Source organism: Felis catus, chromosome E3 (assembly GCF_018350175.1).
Source record: "Felis catus isolate Fca126 chromosome E3, F.catus_Fca126_mat1.0, whole genome shotgun sequence".
Taxonomy (NCBI): domain Eukaryota; kingdom Metazoa; phylum Chordata; class Mammalia; order Carnivora; family Felidae; genus Felis; species Felis catus.
This window is the reverse complement of record NC_058383.1, coordinates 40,549,574-40,575,675: the sequence shown is the minus strand read 5'-3', so window position 1 is coordinate 40,575,675 and position 26,102 is coordinate 40,549,574. Positions and strand designations below refer to the sequence as shown.

At 59.4% G+C, this 26,102-nt stretch overlaps 1 protein-coding gene across 3 annotated transcripts in view; it reads right to left on the bottom strand.

The window, feature by feature from the left end:
• Positions 1–26,102, bottom strand: part of LMF1 (lipase maturation factor 1) — an 89,742-nt gene that overhangs the window by 23,091 nt on the left and 40,549 nt on the right. For all 3 annotated transcript variants that reach the window (XM_045048058.1, XM_045048057.1, XM_003999053.6), the window contains exons 4-5: positions 15,664–15,812; positions 780–845 (exon numbers count right to left, since the gene is read on the bottom strand). In XM_045048058.1, the coding sequence (XP_044903993.1) occupies positions 780–845; positions 15,664–15,812 (215 nt within the window). The remainder of the gene's footprint in view (positions 1–779; positions 846–15,663; positions 15,813–26,102) is intronic.

The following is a 26,102-nucleotide window of genomic DNA, read 5'->3' as shown; positions in this document are numbered from 1 at the left end:
AGAGGACGCGAAGCCAAACGTGCCTGGGACTCAGAATTGGCATCTACTCAACACGTCAGGACTGAAAACCCCCAAGGGGCGGAGGGCTGCAAGCAAGCGCCTCGTAAGAAGGGCAGAGCACGCTGCCTTTCCCGTACTGGAGCCGCAAGCCGGGAGCGGGAAACGCGGAAGGAAACGTCCCGACAGGTGCACGCCAGGAGTGTCACCAAGAGGGACGTGGCACCCGGGAGGCCTTCTCTGTGCACACACACCGAATGCTCTCGGGCTAATTCATTCACGGGCCGATGCGGTCCCCGCCCCCCACAAACATGAGCAGTCAGCAGGGACACGAACGTCCAGAAGGGCTTGGACCTGGGCGGGGTTCCAGGGAGGGGTGGGGAACGGGGTGTGGGAGCCTTGGAAACGTGGGCACAGTGGGACTGGGGCCTGCCCCCACGTCCCTCTGCCATGGCTGGGGGGCAGGGCGCACAGTGGAGCACCTCCCAGCCTGGGGGTGCACGGGGCCAGCCCACCTGCCCAGAGAGGGTGCCCGGGCAAGACCGTGGACAGCGGTGGAGGGACCAGTGCCCAAGGGACTGCCGGGCCTGCAGCCACGGGCACCGGGAGCCCCGTCCTCCAGGACGGAGCCCTCCCCACGTGCTGGGGCACTGCAAGCCACCTCGTGACCTACCCATCACCCCCCACCCCTCCCGAGAAAAAAAGCAGGAGGGGGCAGCCGGTGAGCCGAGCAAGAGGCTGCACCTGTGGCGCGGCGGGCAGGTCCCCCGTGTGGGGCTCACCTCATAGTGGAAGTCCATGCAAGTGAGGTCCCGCCAGCACTGGTCCCCCCGGATCTTGATGAGGCCCTGCCAAGACAAGACAGAAGGACGTGAGCCACTCCTGAGCACACGCAAACCCGCCACGGTGGGGCCGCCCAAAGGAAGCTTTGAGGGACAGAACTTCTCTCGCACCTGAAACACGGAGCAAAGAAGACATGAACAAAGCTGTACGAAAGGCCCGCTTGGGGCTTTTCTGTGACTAAGTCCTGTGTTACGTGTAGAAAACACCAGCTTCCTCCTACAAAGGCAGTTCCTTCTGTGCTTCTTGCAAGACTCAGCTCTCCTTTGCTTTTTTTAGATTTTTTTATTTTTTAAGTCTACACCCAACATGGGGCTTGAACTCCAACCCAGAGATCAAAAGTCCCAGGCTCCTCCAACTGAGCCGGCCAGGCACCCTGAAAACAGGTTTTCTGAGCATGACTGCAGGAATGCGGTTGGGAGGCTTTAAAAATGGACGGGCTGGAAAAGCCACAGGCCCTGGATCTGCATACGCTTCTATGGACGCAGAGGAAGCTGGGCAGGAGGGGACATCTCCACCGCCCCCACGAACAGCGGGTCTGAAGCGTGCCCAGGGAGCGGCTCAGCTGCCGGGCACGCAGGGGAGAGGCCGTGCAGGGAGGGCCGCCCGTCTGCAGCCTCGGGGACCACAGCAGCTCGTCTGTCGGTCGGAGCCTCCAGCCCCGCTTTCTCTTGGGAACTCCCAGCTCCCTGCGGACCCTTCCTAGGAGGGGGCTGTCCGCTGCCAGCCCTGGAGACCCCGCTTGGGTCCCAGAGATTCTGCTGCGACGTCTCTTACATAACAGCTCGGTTGGAAGGTGAGAAGCCGCACCGACAGAAAGCGGGCGTGGGTTGCGGCTCCGCTTTCCCTCGTGACCGTGGTTTTTACAGCTGCAACAGTTCTGGGCCGAGTCCTACCAGCTTCACCCTCCCGCCTACCTCCCTTCCACCCGCCCGCCCGCCTTCCCACCCGCGTAGTCAGCACATAGAACTCAACAGGTCAAGCCTGGCGCAGAAGAGGCCTTGTCTGGCTGCGGTGGGGCAGGCACGTGGAGGGTGCCGAGAAGAGAACCCGGGCCCTGGAGCAGGAAGGTGGGCGGCCCTGGAGAGGCCGGGACAAGCCGCAGGAGGAGTGAGGGGCAGAAATGCCAGGCAGCGGTGTGAGGGAACCCGGGTCGGCAGGTCTGGAGCTGAGCAGACCGGGAAAGGCTGTGTTCGGGAACTCCCAGGGTCCCCCTGGCCTTGGGGTCAGTCAGGTTCGGGTGGGGACGGAGTGGGCCAGAGAGGGACACGAGATCGGTGACGAGGGGCCTCCGCGGCTTTCCAGGCAGAAGGACCATCCAGGTTGGGATGTGTCTGGAACATGGAGCCCACAGGATGGGTGCGGCATGGGGAGCAGCCGAGACTTCGGGCTGGCGGGCCACAAGGACACGGTAACACCCAAAGGAGCAGGGATGAGAGGCGACATGGGAGTCCCAGCGACACGGGGTGGCCCTTCAGGCTTCCTGACAGACCGAGTTAGCATTGCTCCTGCCGTGCACGCGGGCTTGGTTTACAGATGGTCAGCTTGCACATCTGTCCCCAAGGGCTCCTAGCGCTCTGCTGTCCTAAGCCCCGACCCACTGCCGTCTCTGATGGGGTGCTGGGCTGGGCGGGGGTCGCGCACACACCCGGCCCTTGGCCAGCCTGGCAACTCAGCCTCTCGGCACCTTCCACCCACGTGGAGACGAGCTCTAGGCACCCGGGTATGCTGTTTGAAGACCGGAGTCCCCATCTTTCTGGAAACTAGGTTTGCTTAGGTCACACAAATGCCAGAGACACACCCCCTGGGCAGAGCTCTGTGGCACATTTGTGTCCACAGGAAAACCGAGTTCTGAGAAGTCCCACGTGCCTGCTGGCCAGACCTGAGCGAGCCTGTCCCGGTGACACGGACGGCCACGAGCTCCCGGTGATGGCGTGCCTGCTCGCGGGGCAGGAGAGCAGCCGCCGTCACGCGACAGCCCCGTGAGCACAGCTCTGCTCCCCGCACCCCTTGGAATCCAAGAGCGGGTCTCTTTGGAGATTCAAACCAGGCAAAGAAGAAAAAAACAAAATAATTAAAATGTCATTCAAATTCTAAGTTGATATGAGACACTTAAAAATCTGAAACATTCTTCCGGGAGCAGAGAATAATTATATTCCTCCTCATCCGCTGACTTCTCCCTATAGGCAGATGTCAGATTTTCCACGGATTTTTTCCTTCCTGAGTGAGCGTCAAAGGAACAAAGACTTCTGTCAGCCTTTTTCAGCCCCAAATTAATTCTGGGGGAAAAAAAAAGGCTCAGACAAGCCAGTGCCAGGCCAGATCCAAAGAGAGCCGAGTGACCCACAGCCGTCCACCCCTGCTCTCCAGGGAAGGGAGAGTGCAAGGCACAAGAACATTCCGGGCTCGCTCTCCGGAGTCAGGAGGAGGCAGGGGCACGGAGGGAGGCACCCGGGATGCAGATGGGCCTCTCTGGACGGTCAAAGGCCTGAGAACGTGCTTCTGAACCCCCTGTCTGGAGAGGCCAGGTGCAAGGCCTTCCCACAGGAAGGACATGGGCTTCTCTATGCTGCGGCCTTCACTCCTACCCGAGGGCCAGAAGGGGCTCCCGGGCCTGAGCTGTACCTGGGCAGTGGGCCGCCTCCTCCAGGGGGTGCCCACACCCGGGGAGCCCTCTGCGGCAGCCTCATCCTGCGTGCACACGGCACCCCACTCTCTCACCGACGGGCCACTGCCTCCACCTGCACACACAGGGGCCACACCGGCTCCTTCCCTCTGGGGAGAGGCCTCGGTGACCCCGGGGCCACCCATACTAACGACGTTGTGGGTTCGGGAGGAGGCACTGCCCCTCCCGAGAGCAGCCTGGTGGTCTGGGATGCCACTCGGGCTTCCCGCCACCCCTCTCCTCTGGGGGCGGAGCTGGGCCCGCAGGACCCCGTGTGCCCCTCAGCAGGCGAGGTGGGGGGATCTCTGTGTCTCAGGTGCGTTTGGGGTTCACAGTCATGTGCCCCCTACGTGGTGCTGGGGGCTCAGGCACACGGCGGGGCCTCTCGGGACTGCCCCGTCTCCACGCCCGCAGGGCCCCGCCAGCACCCTCCAAGACCGAGGGACAGTTACACAGAGACCACCCGCTGAATCCAGTGAGCTGGCGCTGGCCTGAAACCGGGGGTGGGGGACTAACGCTGCTTTCCCTCCGCCCTGCCCCCTGGGCCCGAGAGGTCTTGGAGAACGGCCGGGCCTCCGTGTGGGGTCCTCCTGCGGCAGGCTGTGTGATGGGCTGCACAGGATGCAAGGGAACACCACGGGCCCCGTGAGCTGCAGGACTCTATGCTCGTTAGGCCCTGGGTCGTTCGGAGGCGAGCGTCTGGAGATGGAGGTGGGGTGGGGGGGGGAGGGGGGGGCCAAGGGGCCAAGCTCAGGGCCACGAGCGGGGGCTGAAGCTGGGACCAGAGGTCAGAATACCGCAGAAAGCACTTTCCAGAAACCCCCACGGCGCCTCTTGAGCCGGAGTCGAGGTCTGGCCCCCTAGGCGCTCTTGGGAAGGACAGTGCAGCCTCACGGGAAAACCCCTTCCTCCGCCCACATCAATTCGCTGGAGCAGGTGGGAATAACTGCTCTCCTTTCTGAGCGGGGATCCCAGGACGCGGTGTCAAGGAACTGGCGACATTGGCTTGGGCTCGGCCGTCATGGGGCGGCGCGCTGCACCCCATTTAATTACATTTGACGCAGTCTTACTGGAGGCCTCTGACTCCAAGGAGGGCCAGACTTCAAAGTCTCTGTCCTCCCCCAGCTCAGAAGCTCCCTGCTCCGACCTCCCCCCCCCCCCCCCCCCCCTTGGAGGTCTGGATGATTCCAGTTTGCTCCCTCAGGGCAGCCACTGGGCCTGGTGCGGGGTGGGGGGAGGGAGGGGGGGAGAGAAGCAATCCAAATGCAAATGGAGGAGCTACCCAGTTGTGGCCTCCTCGCAGCCGAACGTTCCCTCCCACAGAAGTGACGGAGCCTCGGGAGGAAGAGGCCCAGGTGCGGTTGGGACACGGAGGCGGCAGGCCGCTCGGCTCCAGAGGAGATCCAGACACGTGCGCTCCGCGTGCCCACGGGAAGCTACTGTCCCCCTGCCAGCGAGTGTCACAGCCGCGCACAGGTCTGGACGTGGAGAGCGGCCCCTGCTTGCTCCCGACCCCGCGCCCCACATGTGGCTTCCGTGGACGAGTCTGGGGGCCGCCCTCGCTCTCTGCGGCGGGGGTCCCCTAGGGCCGGGGGTGGCTGCGCGGTTACGCTGGACTCGCTCATCGTCCCCGGGTGTGCGGAGTGTATCGGGGCCGCATCTCACCGCACGGGCCGTGTGTAAAACCCCACGATACCCTCAAGTCAGAGGGTGGAAGCTACGACTACATGGAACGAAACACATCCGAAGTCTCAAGTTCAGTGTGTTCTGACGATTGCACACAATGAGGTACCCCCACCCCAAATAGCAAGCGGATGTCCATCCCGGAGAACGTTCTCTGTGACCCCTTTCCAAGCTGGTCCGGGCCCCGCCCGCCTGGACGGAACGGCGGCCAGCGCCGGCTCGGCCTCCCCGGGATCTCACCCCCGCGGACTTACCAGGCTGTGCTCCGTGCGTTGTGGGGTTTATCCGTGTTGCCGCCTTTGGAGCGGGCTCCCTTTTATGGCGGAGCGTGGCCCCTCATAGGAGCGCACCGCCGTTGACCCCTGTTGACGGATCCTGGGTTGTTCCCGGGTCTGGCCGTTCTGAACAGGGCTGACCTGCGGCGTGCGGGCGCGTGCGGGCCTCTGTGTGGACCCAGGTCGTCCCCTGTCCCGGCACGGTGCAGGAGAGGAAGGCTGGCTCGCGGGGGCGTGTGCGCGTCTCGCCGTGTGGGACCTGCTAATGGCTGTGCCACGGGGCTGCATCCCTGACCCGAAGTAGCGGGCAGTGTGAGGGGCGCTCCGGGCCCCGCTTCCCGGGCTCCCGGCCGTTCTCAGATCGGCTTCCTCCCAGTGTGTTCGAGCCGCGTGCCTGCGTTTCTCCCGTGGTTTGCGTATTCTGTGGGTTAATTGTTGCTTGGGCCTGTACACGCAGATATTTTTCCTAGTCTGTAGCTTACCTATTCGTTTTCTTCGTGTGGTTTTGCCGATGGAGATTTTTCATATCAGTCAAGTACATTTAGCAAAAAAGTTTTTTTAATGGTTACTGTTTTTTTGTGCCATCGGAGCAGTCTATGCCTTCCCCAAGATAACTGTGTTATCTTCGGAAAGCTTTGTTTTCCTGGCTTTTATGTTTGCAAAACAAATTCTGTGGTTGCCCCAGGGAGTGACTGGGTTGGAAATCGGTCGACTGCACCTGTGCGGGCACGTTCCCGACAGGTACTCCTCCGTGTGCCCTTCCAGGAACTTGCCGGTGTCGCTCTTAAATTTAGGTCCGTGGTCCACCTCAAAGTAGGGTCCGGTGCAAACGAAATCCTGTCCCAGCTCATTTTCATTCCTCGGCAGATTTCCCGTGACTTCGGCACCTTTTGTAAAGAGGGGCTTTCCTTTTTCCATTGACTTGACTCCGTAGCCTGGCTGAGTATCAGCCGAATAGGAGAGATGTGGTCCATTTCTGGACCCTCTTCACTGGGTCCACTTTTCTAGCTTAGACAATACCACGCTTCAGTTTTAAATTAAGCTGTAAAATCAGGAAGCAGGTGTCCCAGCTTTGTTTTTCTTTTTCAAGATTCTCTTTATTTACATATAAAACTTACAATCAGCATGTTAACCTCTCCAGAAAGCCCAGTGGGACTTTGACAGGAAATGCCCTGAATCTGCACACACATTCGGGTGAAGCAGTCTTCCGACCCGTGAGCGCGGGTCCAAGTGCACGTCACCCGCCACGGACACCCTGCACCTGCCACACACACGTCTTAGGCATCTTCCATCGGGTTTGTGACCACGCATTGGAGGTTTGCTTGATGCAGCTGTAGACGGTATTTTCACAACTTGCTTTTCTAACGGTCTCTTCCTCCTAGTACGCGGAATACGACTTGGGCTTCGCACGGACCTTGCTTCCCACGTCCTCACTGAGTTCACGTGTTCATTTTGCTAGTTGGTTTTTGGATTCCACTGGGTTTTCAGCCTGTTGAATCAAGGGGTGTGAACAACACCTTCCTTTCTTTTCTTCCCGTCTTCCTGCACCACGACTTCCAACGTGACGCGGAGAGCGGCGGCGAGAAGAGACGCTAGCTGGGTGTGAAGGCTCCCGTCCCTCTCGAGCAAGGACCGGTGGCCCGGTCTCAGACGCTGTCCCCCCAGGACGTCCCCCCGCTGCCACGAGCCAGTGTCAGTCTGTGTCGCGTGCTTTTCTCACAGCTGCTGCTTTACGCTGTTACTGTAGGGAACCGTGTCCGTTGATTTTCAAATGTTAAACCACCCCGCGTTCCTGAGAGAAACCAGGCGTTGTCATTGCCAGAATCAAGCTGACGGGTGTTTTGCTAAGGGTTTCTGGGTCTTTGCTCCTGGGGGTACTGGTCTCTTTTGTTCCTTTCTGTGATAGCCTCATCAGGCTTTGTTTCATTGTTTCAGTCACGTACAACAACCTGGGAAGTGTCCCCCCCCCCCCCCCCCCCCCACACTTTCCAAGAGAGCCTGCCATCGTTTCTTCCTGAAGCGTCTGGTAGATTCCACCAGGGAAGCCATCTGGGTCCGCGTTTTTCTCCCTGGAACGGGTTCTGGTGACGCATTCCGTGTATTGAATAGACACAGAGCCGTTTAGGTCTCCCGTTCCCCCTCAGCTTTGGGAAGCTGCATTTGGGAAGGAACGCGTCCGTTCTGTTCCGTCTACGCTGTCGAGTTCATCCCAGGTGACTCGTACTGCGTCTGAGCAAAGCGTCTTCTCACGGTACCGATGATCGCAGCCTGGCCGTGGTCCCCGGGTCTGCCAAAGTGACCTGAAAAATGCAGGACCACAGGCCTCGCTCTGGTGGCTAACATATGGCTTTTTCTCTTGTGTTAACAGTATAGCAGGGCAGTCTGCCCACGACGGGCACCGGAAGGGTCCCACCTCGGGTGCCGCAGCTGCTGTGAGACACAGCCGCGAGCGGGAGCACCCAGCGTGAGAGGCACCGGCGCTCGGTCGTCAGGCACCTGCTGAGGACGGCCTGCGGGAAACACGCTGGCATCTCTCTCCTTCAGGTCCCTGGGGGGTCACCTGCACGTACAGAACAGCAAAGTTCGTGCCTTGCCAGCCTCTGAGAGGTGCCTGGGGGCTCCGGCGCCCGGCCTCCCCTCCTGCCGCACCCTGCGCTCGGCGAACCTGCCAACGACCTGCGCCGGCCACCGCAGAGACACGGCTCCCGATGAAAGTGGCTTGTTTCGGCTGCATTTGATCGGTAAGAAGTTGGGAAGTTTTTTATGAAACTCCCACGAGGTGAACCAGTAATGAAATAATTTAGCACATGGTGTCGGAGGAACTACGGAAAGAATATGTGGAAAAATTAAAGGCACGCTGACAAAACGAGAGCCAAGAGAAGCAGCCGCATCCCGGCAGTGAAATCTAACGGTCATCAGACCGACTCCTGACCCCCGCGGCCCGGCGCGCACACGCTCCTCCTCGTGGGCCAGCGACCACACCGCTCACGTCACGGCAGGTTCTCACGGAGGAGGGGCCGCAAAGAGCCTCCGCCCGCCTGCTCACCCAGGCCTCCCGCACACGCAGGGAGGCCGGGGTGGGGGGGGTGGGGGGAGGTACGCGAAGGAGATGCTCTCGGTTGTCCGGTCGTCCAGGCCGAGGCCAAGCGCGTGCCTCCCCCTGGTGCCGTGCAGCGCGAAGAGTCCCCGGCGGCAGGGATTCTGCCTCGGCTCCCAGAACTCGGGGCACCCGAGACCTCGGCCTTCGGCCCGGCACGGGCCGTCCGGCCGGCCCAGGACCGATCAGGGGCAGCTGTGGCGCCAAGGCCTGTAGAGAAGCCACCGTGTGGTCCGACTCGGGGAGCGGAAGCTCCAGGAGCAAAGGGCTCAGGCTTCGGTGACAGGCAGCGTCTCCAGGACGAACCCGGCCAGCGCCGACTCAGCCACAGACACGCGTACCTGTGTCTGTCTTTACAGAAGTTGAGATTTGAGAACAAAGTGAAAACTTTTTTAAAGCATGATGAAAGGCAACCTATTAAACACTGACTCAGACACCCACGCCGTTTGCCATTTTCTGCAGATGGAAAGCCTCTCCCCACTAATGTGTTTGGAATCTGTGCCTTTAAAGCCGAAGACTGACTGAGTTGAAACCTGGGAGAAGGGCTCCTGACTCTTCAGAGAAGCACCAGGTGGGCCCATGCCACTCCAGCGGGAGGGTACACCCATGCCTCTGCCCCAAGGGAGGGAGTCCGACGGGGTGGTCGCGCCACGTGGCCGCCCGCCATCCCCGCAGCTGGCGCGGGGAGCCTGGCCAGGAGGCTGCGTCGCGTGGCTCTAGCTCAGGCCGCAGATCCGGCCAGGCTGACCATCTTTCCAGGGCTCGCGGGCACGCGGTCTTCTCTGCTGCGCGACGGAGAAGCCCCAGGAAAACCTGCCAGCGTGCCGGTCTCCAGCCCTGCCCACAGAGATAGCTGTCTGTGCGACACAGGGGCCGATCGGCCACCTCCCTGGAGGCCCCCGGCGGCTTGCCTTGTCGGGTTTAAAAAAAATGATTTACATCCAGGCCCGAAGCGTGTGGCCAAGGAGCTTTGTGCACGGGCACGCCTGGGTGCCTCCCCCGCCAGCACGGGGGACCCTTCCCCGGCCCCCCACGTTCCAGTATGCCCCCCTAGTCAGTCCCCACCCCGGATCCTGGCCACACGCTGGCCCCACCGGTTCCGGAAGCCCCCGCACGAGGAGCCTGACGCACCATCTGCGAGGTCACCGGGTCTGCTGAGCGTCGGGACTCGCGCCCCTGTTGTGCCGGGTGTCTTCCATTCCGGGGACTTAGCTCGGTTGGTCCCCATCTTCCTGCCGATGGACCATGGTTGGTCTCCAGCTCCTGGTGCCGGGGGAGGGTTTTGGGGAGTGCATTCCCAGGCATCCTGAGGACAGAAGCATGACGGGGTGGAGTAGGTTAACTTTGTAGGTAACTGCGTCGCGGCTTCCGTGAACTGCGCACCATTTCTCACGACCGCAGGAGAGTACCACAGGCCAGTCCCTCTCTGGTTCACTCCCCTGCCGTGAAGGGCCGGTGCCGTGTCCTCCCCAGGCCCTCCCCGCAGCTGCATTTAGACTGAGGAAGTAATTAAGTGTCCGTGGGGCCATGGGGGCAGGGTCCTGAGCATACCGGACGAGTGCACCCATCAGAGACACCGGGGCTGCTGTCCCCCCGCACCCCTATGAGGACACGGGAAGAGTCCTCACCGGGGATGGGAGGCGCTGGGACACCGCCGGCCTCATGCCGGGAGGAAGGAAGCACCCACCGCTCAAGCCACTTGGTCTGCGGTGATTGGTGTGGCCCAAGCCAGGACACTCACTGCAGTGTGGTCCTGCCCTCTGTGGGTTCAGCAGGTCCTGTGGGCGCACACGCCATCCCATTGCGCGTGGACTGGCAGGCATTTCCCTAACGGCTGGGAAAGCTGGGCAGTTTTCAAGTGTTTGCAGGGGTATCTGCTAAAGCTTCCCCCTTTCACGCCGATTGTCGTGACCGCTGAGTTTCTTGCGTCCTTTACGGGCCCAGACACGGGCTCCCCGTGCGGGGCAGAGGAATTGTGGGTGCCGTCTATTGCTCGTATCTGTCGGGAAGAGAAGATTCTGATTCAAAAACATCCCATTACCTTCAAGAAGTGTTGTGATTTCCACTTTCACGTTTGGAACCCGCCTCGAACGAATTCCCGTGCGCAGTGGCAGGCTGGGGCTCACGGCCTCTGTGGGTAACCAGATGCCCGAGCGCTACACGTCAGAGAAGCACCTTGTCTTTCTTGGTGGCACTGACTCGGTCAGTTGTCCAAAGCGTGCGTCACGGTGATTTTGGTGTGGGGCTATTTCTGGATTCGCTGACCCTCCTAAGGGTTTGGCTGTCTGTCCTTGTGCCCCCACTGCCCGTCTCACCAACTGCGACTCCTGGGAAACCCTGGAACAAGGGTGTGCCTCTTATGCGAGATTTTCTGGCTATTCTAGGTCCTTGGCGTTTCCAAACAAATCTAAGAATCAGTTCATCAACTTCTAGAAAGAAAATCCTTCTAGAATTACGTTTGGGTTGCACGGCATCTATAAATCGATCTGGGGAGAGCTGGACAGTTGAGCAGTGTTGAGGCTTCTGACTCACACAAGTGTGTCTGTCTCTTTAAGCCTTTCTCATTTCTCTCAGCAACTATGGTAGTTTTCAGAGAACAGTGTTAGACTTCTGTTAAAATTTCCCGAGTATTTTATGGTTTTGGAGGTTATTAATGACGTATTTTACATTTTCTTTTTCTTTTCTTTTTTTCGGGGGGGGGAGGCGGGTAAAAAACAAACCACTGTATTTATTTAACGTATTCATAAAGGCTCAACCAGAGACTTCATTTAAAAAACAGAAACGAAACAAAAATGACACCACAGCTTAAGATACAGAGTCCTAGACAGAAACCAAGGAAAGGGCAGACGATCTGAGGAGAAGATAAACAGAGAACACAAGGAGAGAGGCTCCACAGTCCGGGTTCTTGGCGAGAGACCAGCTTCGAGCAGGTTTCTTGCAGACACGTCTTTTAAAAAAAATTTTTTTTAATGTTTGTTTGCTTTTGGGAGACAGACAGAGTGGGGGAGGGACACAGAGAGAGAGACACACAGAATCCGAAGCAGGCTCCAGGCCCTGATCCGTCAGCACGGAGCCCAACGCGGGGCTCGAACTCACAGACTGTGAGATCAGGACCTGAGCCGGAGTCGGCTGCTCAACCGACTGACCCACCCGGGCGCCCCTCTTGCAGGTACTTCTTAAAGGCTGTGAAGTGTCTCCAGGCTACTCACACACAGCGTGTGCGCTCAAAGGGCTATGGGTGCTGGATTCTCCTAGCAGGGTCTGGATGGACAGCAGGGTGGCCCTGATGTCACACACACAGACCACACGTCCTTGACGGTGTCCAGGCAGACGTCACCCTGGGTGTCCACGTCTGGGTAGTGGCAGACCGTGAGGAATGCCCTGCGTGGGTGAGTCGTAGGCACTGGGGGGCTCTGGGGAGGGCTCGTACCTCAGGTTTTCACACGCTGTGCCCGCCGCTCCGGGGATGATCCCCACGCATGTGAAAAGGTTGATTCGGGGAAGGTACAAAGTTCCTTTGTCACCAGACCTTGTGGGGGTCACTGGCTCCTGCTGTGGCATCTTGCCCGCAGGGCTCCAGGCGACACCCCCACTGGGCCCGGCGCCTCCGCGGGTGGCTGGGTAGTGGTTCTGTGGGACCCCCGGGGCGCCGCGGGCGGGGAGACAGGAGCTCGGACGGTGCGACAGTGACGACCCCACAAATTCACTCCCTGTCGGCTTCTGCTGGCCTGATCCGTGTGCCCTGAGCGTGAATCCCACACCTGGCTAACTGCACACGCTGGTCCTGAGGACCTCGTGACCCCTCCACCGCAAAGACGGGTGCCTTCACTTCCTCCTTTCCCGCGTTCAGGGCTTTTGTTGCTTTTCCTTGCTTTTCTGCGCGAGCTACAATCTTCAGTACGACACCAGGTAGACGGGATAAGTGGGTGCCCGGCACGCGCTCCGCCTCGCGCTCCGCCTCGGCAGACACGCGCGGTCTCCTCAGGTGAGCGCGGCATCGGGTGGGTGCCTCACACACCGGGCGGAGGACGCCTATTCTCAGGGCTCCAGAAGATACGTCGGCCGTGAACGAGTGTTTAATTCTAATGCTTCTCCTCCTATGTCAGTGAAGATGACCACGGCATTTGTCAACTTGCTTCTTACCTGGTCGTTTGGTGAATTGCATCGGTTCATTTACGTCCACTCGATATCCCGTGGAAAGCCCGTCTATCATGCGGCTCAGGCGCTGCTGGGTTCGTTCGCTAATAATTCAAGAGTGTTTCCCGGTGCCCTTGAACAGGCTGCCGTGTAATTTCCTTTTCTTGAAACGTCCTCGTCTTCACTGACCTCACAAAAATAAGCCCAGAAGGGGTTCCTCTGTGTCGTGGATGCGTGTGGACAGGATTCACTTCCTTCCCTAAATGTTTTACAGACTGATCAGTAAAGTCTCTCCTGGGCCTGGAGTTTTCTCAGGGGAAGGTGCTTCTTATTTGGTTTGATGATCTCAATTTATACAACTATTCGGACCGGGCACCGGGGCGGCCGCGTCAGTTAAGTGTCTGTCTGTTGGGATTAGATGGGAGCCACGCGCCTCTGCAGGTCGGCAGGGGCGCTGTGTCCTTCTCGGGGCTCCTTCTGTGCCCAGGTCCTCCTCTCTGTACCTCGCCCCTCGAATTCTAGCAGGATGCGGGCCGAGGGAACTCTGGGCCTCCCTCCGCCCGCCCCTGCCCCCTCGTAGACGGCCAGGCACCCGCCACGTGTCCCGCTGGCCCCCCACCCCCGCTGTCTGCTGTCCAGCATGCGTCACGTGCCAGGCCCAGTTTCCAGCTGTTCACAGGCAGAGCCTGCTCCACGGTGGGGAGGCCACGCTGACCCGCCTCGGGGGCCCGGGAGGCCCGGGGGCCGTGTGTGCAGGGGGGGTCACTGCCCAGCGCGCCGGGACCGCAGCAGACGGCGGCCGGGTGGCTTCTGCGTCCGCGGCGCCGGTCGTGAGCAGGCACAGGTCAGGCCGGGGCTGCACCTGCAGGCAGCTCAGTCCTCAGCGGGCCCGTGCGGCCCTCTCCCCGCTAAGCGACAGGCGCTGTCCTTTCCCGGGCCTGCTCCCCGCTGCCGCTCTCCAGCCGAGGAGGAGGAGCGGCACCCAACACAGACGCGATCGAGTAATTACCCCTTTTAGTGCACCTGATGAGTTTTCACCCAGCTGGTGTGAACAGTCAATCAAAATGCCACGAGAGGCGCCTGAGCGCTGTCAGGCTCCGTGGGCGCCGCTCCACCACCCGGCGCCCCTCCCCCGCCGCTCTCCTGCCTCGGGAGCCTGCGGTCCCAGGCCGGTCCCCGGTGAGGGACTCGAATAGCAAACACCTTGGATTTTCAAAAGTAGTTGAAGAAAAACTCCAAACTGAAGTCCCAGACGACACACAACCACGCCCGCTAATCACAGCAAATAACTTCCGTGTGTCAGGAAAAGGAGCCGCGAACGTCAGGCCCACCGTCTGACCGCCGGACGAGGAGTCTTTGTGGCGGGGTCTGGCCACGCGCTCGCCCCGCACGCCAGCTCCCGGGACCTGCAGCGACGCGCACCGCCCGGGGTCGCGAGCCCTGCGGGCCACGTCGGGACCACACGCGGGCCCCCGAGGCTCCCCTCGCTGGCAGCCTGGGTGCTGCTCACCAACCACGTCCACCTCCCACACTCCGGCTGCTTCTGGTGCCCCGCCCCCACCCGCCACACAACCCCAGATGCAGCAGTAGCCAGACCGCGGACGGTCGTCACACGGGGATGAGGGGCTCGAATGCCCAGGAGGGCGTCTGAAGCGTGGGAGCGCGGGCTTCCGGCAGGAAGAAAGGACCTGGGGCAGCCTGTCCTGCTCGGGGACCTCCGACTCCCAGTTAAAGGCTGGCACCACTCAGGATTTGAGGCGACAGGGCACGAAGACGGGCTCCCACAGGCCAGACGGGTAATGGGGACGAAGGGCATCGAATTAACGCCAGCCACGGAGGGGCAGACCGGTGCCGGGAGGGGGGGGAGGACATCTGATGACGACGCGGCAGCCACGGAACTCTATGGGACCCGGCCACAGAACACTCGCCGATTGCACAGGGACGGAAAGCAGCCCCACAGAGATCTGGCAGGGCCTGCCCAAGTCAGGGATGGGACACACGGATGCTGTCCCAGGCTGAGAGTGACAAGGGCCTCCTGCCAGGGGCGCAGGGCACGCCAGACGGCCGGTGCCGGGGCGCGGGGGACAGGAGACGGCGGGCCGTCTGGACTGAAGGGGACGCGGGCAGAGCCGCCGCTGTGTGCGGCAGAAGCGTGCTCTCTGTGAGCTCGTGCGCGCCCGCACCTGCGAAACCTCAAAGCAGACAGGTGGCTCAGCACACCTGAGGGCCGGGGCTCCCGACGTAAAGGAAGTCAGTGCTCCGGCATAAGCAGCAAGATCTTATCGGCGGAGAGTGAGAAGCCCAAGAGAGCGGACACTAGTCAGGCCGAAAGGAACCAAGTCCCTCCTGACTGGAAGGTTCGGATGATGTTCCCGAGACACCTGAGGGGGACGGGAGGGGGAGTGGAAGCAGACGCGCACCTGCACGGGCCCCGTGGGAGTCTGCGGCTGGGGAACCCTGGTCGCCAGGGCCCAGGAGGGCGCGAGCCAGGAGGACACCAGGCGGGCAGCACGCGGGCCGCGGCATCGACCGGCCACGCCGGAGCGAGGCGGTCGCCAACACGCCTGGCTTTTGGGAGACGCTCCCCGGGGCCAGCAAGCCAGGTGCCCACGGGAAGGACTCTGCACGGCTTCTCTGGGGTGACAGTCACAGGGGACTGTGTGTCCTTGACCCGCTGCCACCCTTCCTGATTTAAACCACGTAAAACATTTCAGACCTTCCAGAAATCCCCAGGAGGGACTCTGCCCGTGAGTCTCCCTGTGGAGCGGGCTCAGAGTCGAGATAGGCCCCACAGGAAGTGCTTGTGCACAGGACTGGGGGCCGGGGGCACTCCTAGGACTCAGAAACAGGCCCCCGAACACGGAAAGCAGCAGAAGGGGCCCCGCGGGCACAGCCCAGCCAGCAGGCAGCGAGGCGTGGCTCCTTTGCGGCACGCTTCCTGAAGCCTAGCCACTGAAGGTTCCGCTTACCGCTCCAAGCATGATTCTGAAAATCAGCCACCGAAAGCCCCACAGAACGATCTGGGATGGGGGGGTCCCTGTGGGCAGTCGAGACAGAGTCCAAAGAGGGCACAGGAAGATTCCCAGGAATCCTGTTTCCAGAAGCTGGGACTCCCATCCTGGAATGACAGTAAGGACACAAAAGGCCACGTTAACAACAGCCAGACATTTTCCAAACTCAGCTTAACTTCAATGATGCTTCAACCAGGACAGGTGGTGTGGCCCAGGGACCCGTCTCAGCCCCAGGCTGGGGCACATGTCAGAGAGGGCAGTGGGACGGCCACAGCACCCCCAACCAGGCTGTCTGCAGGGCACTGCACAGACCTGACACGGGCCCCACACTCAGCACACACCGCCTGTGGGTTTGTGGAAGCCTTTTCAATTCAGTAGTTTTGAACACGGAAGCAGAGCTTTGTGGGTTCTTCCCTGAGAGCACCTCACCAGAACAGAGTGTGTGAGGCCAGATGGCCTGACCCGGACATGAGGGCCCCAGTCTGCCCCAGATGAGCGGGGAGGCCTGGGGGAGACGCGGGTACAGGCGACGTGGCCCCAGGTGAGCGGGGAGGCCTGGGGAAGACGCGGGTACAGACGACAAGGGCTCTAAATGAAATGGCCTCCTGTCAGCCCTGTAAGGGCTTGGCCTGGGCAGCCAGCAACTCCACCGCAGGCTGTGACAGCAATAGCTGGGACCCAGCTGACCAGTGCGGTGAGCAGCGTGGGCACAGTGGGGGCGGGTGTTCCGTGCGCCCGTGGACACTGAGTTGGCCTGTCGTGGAAACGTGAGACCTTGATAGCTTCCCGGCTGCTGTCACTCGGCCTTTCACAAGAGGCTACGTGGCATTCTGCATGTTGCACATGCTTTTTAAAAAAAAGTTTAATTTACCTCGAGAGAGAGAGAGAGGGAACACATGTGTGCACAAGCAGGGGAGGAGCAGAGAGAGGGAAAGAATCCCAACACAGGCTTGAACCCATGAACCCCGAGATCATGACCTGAGCCCAAGTCAAGAGTCAGCAGACACTTAACCCACTGATCCCCCAGGCACCCCTACACACATTCTTTTTCGTCTCATTTTGATGAATCTGTGAAACTTTACGCACACGAAAAATACTCTGGACAAGGGTCCATGTACTATGGTTCCATTCACAGAAGGTTCTGGAAGGAGCAAAACTGATACAGGGGAAAACACCTGGGGGGTGACACCCCCTCAGGGTGTGAGTCAGAGGCACCTGAAGGTCTATGTATTTCATTGTAAATTTCTTTCTAAAACAAAACCACTGCAAAGAGACAACCCTAAGTGAGTCCTGAACCCGAGATTTTAGGGCCACGCGGATGGCTCGATGCCTACAACTTACTCTGAGATGCACTGGAGGTGGAGACGGGGGACATGATGATGCCCACGAACGGCCTGCTCAGTCTCAGTGGCAGGTGTGTGGGTTCTCACTGTGCCCGTCGGACACTCGTCTGTGGTTTGACGTTTTTCATAATAAAATGGGGGGGACCCATTTGCTCTCGTATGTTCTGTGCATTTCTGAAGCCCCGGTTCCAGGTCAGTTGGGTCTTAGGACGGGGTTCACTTGCTGTGAGGCAGTGCCCGGCACCGAGGCTGGCGGGCAAACCGGCCCGTACCCAGAGGGGCAGCGAGTCCCACCCTATACTGGCCAGCGTGGCATCTGTGGGCTGTCCTGGCTGAGCCACGTGCACCTGTGCTGGGGACACTGGGGCCACCAGAGCACGCCCTGCACCACCCAGAGAAAAGTCCAGATGCAGAAAGAGGCCTAGGATGCCGGGGAGGGGTGCCCACAGGAGGGGGGAAGCGAGGCGGGCTACGGCCAGGCCCCCACTAGTCACGGGCAAGATGGTCCTACAAGGTGCTCTGGCGAGGCCAGGAAGGGGCATTGGTACCACCCGTGTGCGGGGGACTTAGCGTGTGGGATAGCCACGGGGGCTCAGCCTGGCTCCCCAGCACCCGCCTGCACGTGCCCAGAGCTGAGAACCCTGACTTCTCCCGGGAGAAGGGGGAAAAATGCAGGAAGTGTTTGCACTCAGTCTGTCTTAGGAAATTCCAGACGCGGACTGAGCGTGTATCTCGACTCAAGGTGCTCTTCCCCTTCACGGTGATGGAGGCCCTTTGCTTTACTTCAGTAGTTTACTTCAAACCCTCATTCTTGTCTCGACCAGAAAAAACCAGACGTCGTTCCTTTTATGACAACCGCTCTAGTTTTATTGTGAGAGAACAGTCCTTGAATTTGGACTCCTCCTCTTGGGGTGTCACTTCATGACCCAAGCGTGCCGTGGAACCTGGAAGTGGCTGACCGCTGCCGTGCGCTCATCGACGGGCCCCTCTGCTTTCTGACAAAGTACCTGTCGTCCTGCCACTGGGCCGATCCCTCCCCCCGTGTGGCGAGAAAATGTAGGAGGCGGGAGGCCCGTGCCACCGCACAGCAGCACGAGCAGGCAGGTGGGTCCAGGGCGTTCTGGGCAGAGCCAGGCAAGCCCCGGAGGCTGCAAGGTGGAGTGTCCACCCCGAACACTGCAGGCACGGGGACGTCTGCCAGCACTCACCGGAAAGGCCTCGTAGCCTGTGACGCTCACGTGGGTGCACGGCGTTCCCCAGAGTGCCAGGCCCGCCTTCTCTAATTGCCACCTCACTTTGCACAGATGTGACGAGCGGAATTTTAATATGCAGCTTGAATGACACCAATCAAAGTGATGTGCAAATGGCAGGGCCCAGAGACCCACCTAAGTGCCGCCAAGCAGGCGATGGGGTGGGCAAGGGGCGCCCTGCCACCTTAGGGACTCACGTGTACTGGCAGAAGGTCACCTGCCCTCCTGCCTCCTTGCGAACCTACTGGAACGTTCCCTACCTTGCCCGGGTGCTCAGGGGGAGCAGAACCGCCTATGCCCCCCCACCTCCGCTCCCCCGATCTGGCTGGAGCTGCCACCTCCCCGGCCGCCGGCCCTCGGGCCATCAGCGCTCGCAACACCGCCGGGGAGGAAAGGGTGGCCCACAGACCCACCTGCTGCTGCTTCCCTCGCCTGGATCTCATCGGGTGGAGCAGCTGCGCCACACACATCCGCACAAAGGCACCATTGTTCTCGGGCGGCGTGGCGGGAAGGCGGCCCCGGAAAACAAATGCCCAGGGGTGCAGCCGGATGGCTTCCCGCAGCCCCGAGGTCGCGATGAGGACGGCCAGGGCGCCGCGGGGGCACCACCGCAGGCCGGGCGGCAGGGCGCTGGGGCGACCCAGACACAACTGGCGGGTCCCACCGGGGGCCCGACCTCAGTGACGAGTCCCACTCGAGAGGGCGCCTGTGCCTTTCCAACCTGCGCTCACACGTATCCTCTTGCAGAGGGGACGGGGCACTCTGGCCCCTTCACTGGTGTGTGAGTGCCACGTGAGCACTGCAGCTCCACGGGGTCCCCCGGAAGGCTCCGCCCCGATGGATGCTCCTCGGGGATGACGCCCACGTGCTGCCCCTGCCTGTAGCTTTGGGGCAGTGGTCACAAACGCCCACTAGGGAGCCACGACGCATGAGGCCCATGCAGCTACCTGTTTCTGGAACCTTGACTTCTGTGGCTCTTGGCTTGTTTCCAGTAACGCTGACAAGTGCTGAACAGGCCGCGTTTGGGAAGCTTCCTGCGAAACCGGAGGGAAGGCCCCCAGCTGTGAGAGACGAGGGGTCGGTGCTCGGGACCGGACACTTGGACGGTGACCGCCCCGGCAGCTGTCGGGTAGCGGGGCGGCTCCCAAGCTCTGTTTGCCCTTCTGAGGAGGAGACAGGCAGTGGGGGTGGGGCAGGCCGCTCTCACGGAGGTGTCGATGGGACACGTCCACGTCCTCCGGGTCCCTGGGCGGCCACAGCCCTGTGCCCTGCAGTCTGCGGACAGCCTGTGTGGTCGGAGAGGGGATGCTCTCTTGGCCGGTGCTCCCGAACCAGCATCTAAAACTGCACGGTGTGTGACGTGTGGCCCGTGTCTGCCAGGGCAGCCACAGGTGACTTCCGAGGAAAGACCCCATAAAACACGCTGAATTTGGGCCCTCCGTGTATTCCGACAAGAGAAGCGCACGGGGCCTGGGTCTCCCGACCTCACCTGTCAGTGGTGGGGGTCCCTTGCCCCTCTGGCTCAGCTCGGGGCACCTGCTCACTAAATCAAACCTTCCCTGTGGACTCAGGGACATGAGGAGAGTGAAGATGCTCTTCTGTTCAAGATCCAGAAAATTCAGCACTGAGAGGCCGGACCCGTGCCTGGCGCCTTCAGGAGAACCGCGCGGGACGGGGGCGGCGGCCTGGCCGCTCCGCAGCGATCCCTTCGCCTGGGACGGGAAGCAGACCCGCCTGGCGAGCGAGGCGCGCACGACGCCTGCGTGGAAGTCACCCAGAGTCCAGGTCCACCCGGCACAAATTAAGCCACTGGTGACCTGGGAGAAAAACACAACCTAAACCAAGGCTTCGGAGGCGGGAGGCGTGCAGACGGCCACTCCAGAGAGGCAATACCAACCGAGGTCTCGTTACCTTCCCCAAAACTATTACAGTTACTTAGAAAGAATAATGAAGCGTTGCACCTATGGATCCTTCAAGAGTGACAGCCACCGTCCGCATGAGAAGCAGGAAACCCATTAGCTTCGGGTTAAAAACAGGGAAAAAGGAGAAAGACGCCTCCCTCCAGACGGGCTGTCATTCGAGAGGAGCGGCCCCACCCTCGGCACCTGCAGAGTGCTCGGAGCCCTGGAAAGTCACTTTCTTCGTCTTCCCAGGTTCCATCTCAGGACGGGAAGTTACGAAGCAGCACGCCAGAGTGTGCTCTGTGCAGTCACCGATGGGGCCCAGGGGGGCTGCTGGCTCCGGAAACTCCAGGGGCCCTTGTGTCGTGGAGGGGGGGAGCGTCCCACAGGCACGGCTCTGGGGTGACCCTGCCCCTCACAGGTACCAACCGGCACCTTCTGTCCCCCTGCAGGCACTGTCGCCATGGCAACCAGCTGCAGCCAGGAGGCATCACACGTGCGCCTGCAGGGAAGGGCACGGAGAGGGGCCTGGCCTAGGCGACCCCTTTCAGCCGCAAGGATGGCTTGTATAGCCACTCTTGCCCCAAGGAGACAGACTAGGGCCGGGCGGTACTGATTCCAGCCCCACCCCAGAGATGGGCCACACTCCTGCCCCCACCCCCCACCCCGGTCTGCTCCGGATCTGCCCCAGAATCCTCCGGAACCACCCTGAGCGGGGCAAACGTGGCAAGTGGGGGGGGCCGCCGACCTTGCTGTTGGACAGCCCGCAAGGGGAGACCCGGCCTCTGAAAGAAGCGAGCCTCACGCTTCAGATGCGGGATTTAAGTCCAATCAGATTGTAAACAGGAGTGAGTTTTCTGGCACGTAGATAGGTTTGAAAGAGCTGGTTAAAGGTTTCGGGCTTCAAATAAACTCACTTTAAAACTGCACGCTCCCAATTATGAATCGTTTAGAAAATTGCGAATCTTGTGTCGTAAGGCTGTCCTTGGGCACTGCAGGGAGCAGGAAGTGACCTGTGTGACCCACACCCACACCGTGACCCTCCCCCTCTGTCCACCGGTGCAGAGTAATGCTCGGTTACCATGGCAACCAGACTTCCTAGCCCCAGGTGTCCCCTGTTGCTCACGACCGTGCAGGTGTCACCAGCTGGCCCAAGAGCAAAATTCAGAGCAATGACCTTCGCTGGCTTTACTGGTTTTGGATAAATATGAAAATGCTTCCTGTCAACGGAAATTAGATCTAGCAACAGAGATTTCTTAGGATTAATATATTCCAAATATTTAACATACATCAGGCCGAAGGGCACGATGTGCTACCGTGTCTCTGCCTTTTGTTTGCCGGGCACGAAAATTAGCCAGGAGCTTGTCTTGGAGTGGCCTGCCGCAATCCCGAAGACGCTGCCCGGTGTCCAGGTCACCCTGGACCTGCCCTGCAGGCTTGCGCTGCTTGGGCTCACGGTGCGGTGGGGGGCGGGAGGGGGGGGACCCTGCTCTCCGACAACACCGGGAGGCAGGTCTGCTGGGAGGCTCTGCGCGGCGTGGGCCTCGTTCCGTCGCTGCGGCTGAGCACTGTGCCCGCGGAAGTGGGGTCACCCTCGCCCCACACGGTCCTGAAGAATGACCGGCTTTTCTAGATCTTCCACACACTCCTCGAACACTTTCTGCTGTCCTCGATGCTGCTAAGAGGCACACCCTTGTCACCTGAAGGAGGGCAGGGCCCGGCCGACGGGAGGGGCCCGCGTGTCCAGTTATCTCACCCTGTGAGGCGCGGCCCACCCCACACACCTGCTCTGGGCAGCGCGTACGTTCGGCGGGACAGGAAGCGGACAGGCGGGCAGTGGTCACGGAACCAGGACCCCGGGGGGCGCTGTCGGCAGCCGGTACTGCCCGGACCTTGTGCACAAAGAAGCCTGGGGTGGTGGCTTGGTGACGGGAAGGGGCAGTGATATCCTCAGGCACCACGTCTGTGATGCCATCAGGAGAAGTCTCCAGAAGGGCTTTCTTTTAGGTCAGTGCGCAGTGAGTGAGGACTAGGTTTCCATTAAGTCTGCTGACGTGAGCCATCAGCAAGACCCCACACGAGCGGCCCTCCACTGACCGCCTCGCCTCCCCTCCCCTCCCCTCCACCCTGGGCTCTCCTCCCCGGCTGGAGGCCCAGGCCCGCCTCAGGTCCCTGCCGCCAGCGCCCCCTTCTCCGGCCCGTCGGCCAGCTCTCTGCTTGGAGGCCACCCTTCTCAGGGAGGGCCTTCCCTGGACGTAACGTTTACAATCAGGCCTCAGCCAATCCCTGCACGGCCTGCCCAACACACACGGCGCCACGGACCGCGCGTCTCCCCGGGCTGCCCTGCTCCGCAGAGATCAGGCGAAGGGTGTTCAAGCCGGTAAAGGAAGACCTGCCCACGAAGCACGTACAGATGGGGCCACTCGGCAGAGAAACAAAGCTGGGCAAGAAAGAACCAAGCGAGTTCGAGAGCTGAAAAAGAAAGCGTCTCAAATTACAGTTTTACCAGATGAACCTAAGAGCTGTCAAGAGGACAGGACCAAGTGAAAACAGCTCGACTGAAGTTGCGCAGGCCACAGAGCAGACTCTGTAAAGCCTGGAGAACAAAAGGGCACGGAGAACACACATCGTCAGAAGGCCCTACATATACACACGGGTGGAATCCTAGGAGAAGACGAAAGAGACAGGCAGGAAAAAATGGAGAAGGTAGTGGCAAAAATTATCCAAACTTGGTAAAAGACACAAGTTACAGATTGAAGAACCTCAGGGAAACATCAGACAGGATCCAAAAAATGTGCACAGAGGCGCAACGCGGCCTAACTGCTGTAAACCAAAGGCAGGACCCCAGCAGAGGACAGTGAGACATTACAACGTGTGGAGAAGGGACAGGGTGAATGGCAGCAATTCGTCAGGAGCGACGGAGGTGAGGAGACACCGAACCAGGTGTGGACTCTTGCGCCTCCCGGACTCTCCGTTCTGAGATTAGAACCAGGAATCCACAAGCTTTGCCAACAGCGAGGCACCCAAATCACGTGCACAGAGAAGATGCTGAGAGAAAGACCTAGAGAGGAAGTGGAACAACCCCAGCACACATGTGAAGGGAAAAACCACCAGCCTCCGTCGGCAGCACGGATAAGGCTTGTTTGTCTGTCTAAGCAGCACTAGACAGAAAGTTCTTCGCCGTCATAGCCCGTGCTTAAAAAGACTACAAGCCGTTTTCCTTTGGACATAAATCAGAGCGGTAAGGCTGTGACCTCAGAGCCTTCTGTTAGTAGCAAAGAAATGGAAAACACCAGACATCATTATAAAAACCCCGCAGCCTATGAGAAAGCAGAACTTTCCCTAGTATTAACCACATAAAACCTGCTTCATTTGGGGCATTGCGATTTCATCTTCTCAGACAGGTGAGTCCTCCAGCTGTCCTTCACACAGTTAACTCTGGCCCTTCACCACAGGCCCTGAGACCAAGGGTTCCTAAGTGTGGAAGGGACGGGACACAGCTGTCTGCAGAGAGGTGTCAGCTGAGTAGGACTTCTGGAAAGTTAGCTGAGAAGCCAGGCAAGAAGCAAACCTTCCCTCCTTGTGGGGAGCATTGTGCAAACGGTCCAGGAAGTTTTTTCTTTTTAATGTTTATTTAGAGAGAGAGAGCGGGAGCAGAGGAGGGGCAGAGACAGAATCCCAACCGGGATCCATGCTGCCAATGCAGAGCCCAGCGCGGGGGTCAGTCCCGCAAACCGTGAGATCATGACCTGAGCCCAAACCAAGAGCCAGGCGCTTAAGCAGCTGTGCCACCCGGGCGTCCCTCCTGGAAATTCTTACAGACTCAGTCTGAGATAGAACGCTACCTTTGCATAAACGGTCGTGATGCTAGTTTTCTGTATCTTCATGGGAATTTGGATTACACAGGGGTATAGGTCTGTCAGACTCTCAAAGTGTGTGCTTAAGATCTTCGCATCTCATCATGTGGGAGTTCTTTGTCGAGGGAAACAACCCGAACAGCTCAAAGAGCCGTCCTGCTGGCGTGTTTAAAACTCTCACACGTCCCTCTATAATGTTTGATTCTCCACAAAGCGTTTAAATATTTTTTAAAAGACTCATTCCCATATTCACTCTAAGCGTGGCTTCTAGGACAAACGGCAGTTTAAAACACTGCAGTTCACAGTTTAACTAGAGCTCAGTTAATGACCTGACGCTCAAGTGTACCCATGTGGTGTTAACTCTGAAACGCATCAAAATAGACGACGGGTTGGTGGACGGACGGAGAGGTGAGTAGATTAGCTAAATCACAGAAAAAAAAAATCAAGTAAGATACAACCTGTAGAAGTTAGATGGTCCGTGTATGGGTTTTTACTATATAATCCTTTATTTTTATTTTTTTGGTATGCTGGAAATTTTTCATAGTGATGTGATTTGATTTTTTTAAACATGGCAGCTATTTATTTTTTATTTATTATTTTTATTTTTATTTTATTTTATTTATTTTTAGCTATTTATTTTTTATTTATTTTTAAAGTTTATTTACTTAGAGAGAGAGAGAGCACACGCACGGACGGGAAGAAGCAGAGAGCGAATCCCAAGCAGGTTCTGCACTGTCAGCATGGAGCCTGGCGTGGGGCTCGGTCGCACAAACCAGGAGACCATGACCTGGGCCGAAGTCAAGAATTGGATGCTTGCCAGACTGAGGTGCCCCCATAATGACACGATTTTAAGAGTCCTAATCACACTTATCCTTAGCCACTGTGAAAATAATAAGAAGTTCTAAGACCTAAAGTAGAAAAAAATATGATCTCCTACATGGAAAGTTTAAAAAAAAATACAGAAAATGAGTTCAAGTATCAAACGGCATCAGCAGCACTGCAAATGGCGTTAAAAGGACTCCTGTAGGTGCTCAGGGACCAAGAGATTGTCACAAAAGCTGAAGAGGGAAAGGAACACATGTTTATCTTGAGTTTTTCAGAGGCACAAGATTTAGAGCAACCAAACCGTTGATGAAGGAAAGTTACTCTTAGAAAAATCAACCAACCAACCGAGCAAAACTCTGATAAAAGCAGAGTGACGGAACTTGAGCATAGAGCACACCCTCCAGGGGCGCGGGGTGGCTCAGTCGGCTCAGGTCATGATCTCGTGGTTCAAGAGTTCGGGCCCTGCATCGGGCTCGCTGCTCTCCGTGGGCACAGACCCGCCTCGGATCTTCCGTCTGCCCCTCTGCAAAACCCCTCTCTCGGCCTCTCCCCAACTTGCATGTGACCTCTCTCGCGAGCTCTCTCTCGCGAGCTCTCTCTCTCTCTCTCTCTCAAAAGTAAATAACCATTAAAAAAAACACAAACAAACAAGAACGTGAGCTCCAGACTGGCCACCAAGGCTACTGGCCCTTCACTGCTGCTGACGGAGAACTTGCTAAAGGACAGGTCAGGCTGGTGACAGGTGGCCTCCGCAATCTCACTGTCGCAGAGAGAGGGGAAAGGTGGCCCGAGCTTTCTGACCGGCAGCGACCGAAGTCCCGGCACCCACAAAACGTCCCTGCCCAGATCAAGGCCGACTCTGGAGTAGCCGGGAGACCTGTGGCTGGCCCACCGGGCCTGGAGAGCAGTCCGCTCTGTGCAGGACTACACAAGTCCTGTCTGGAGCACAGAGGGGGAGGGGTGTGGAGAGGCTGCAGGGGGCACCCAGCGGGCGTGTCGGTGCGCACTTGGACACGTAGGAAGGGCACTTGCTTAGCCGGCCGTCCCCGAACACGGACTGAAGGTGGGAGCTGTCCCCTCCCCCCCCCCCCCCCCCCCCCCCCGGTGTCCCGGGTGTGCTGGCGGTGCACGGTCACAGACCCCACCCGGGGCGGCACATGATGAAGCGCGTCCAGGTGGAACAGCAGCACGTGGGATTTGCGTCATGGCCGGCTGAGCAGG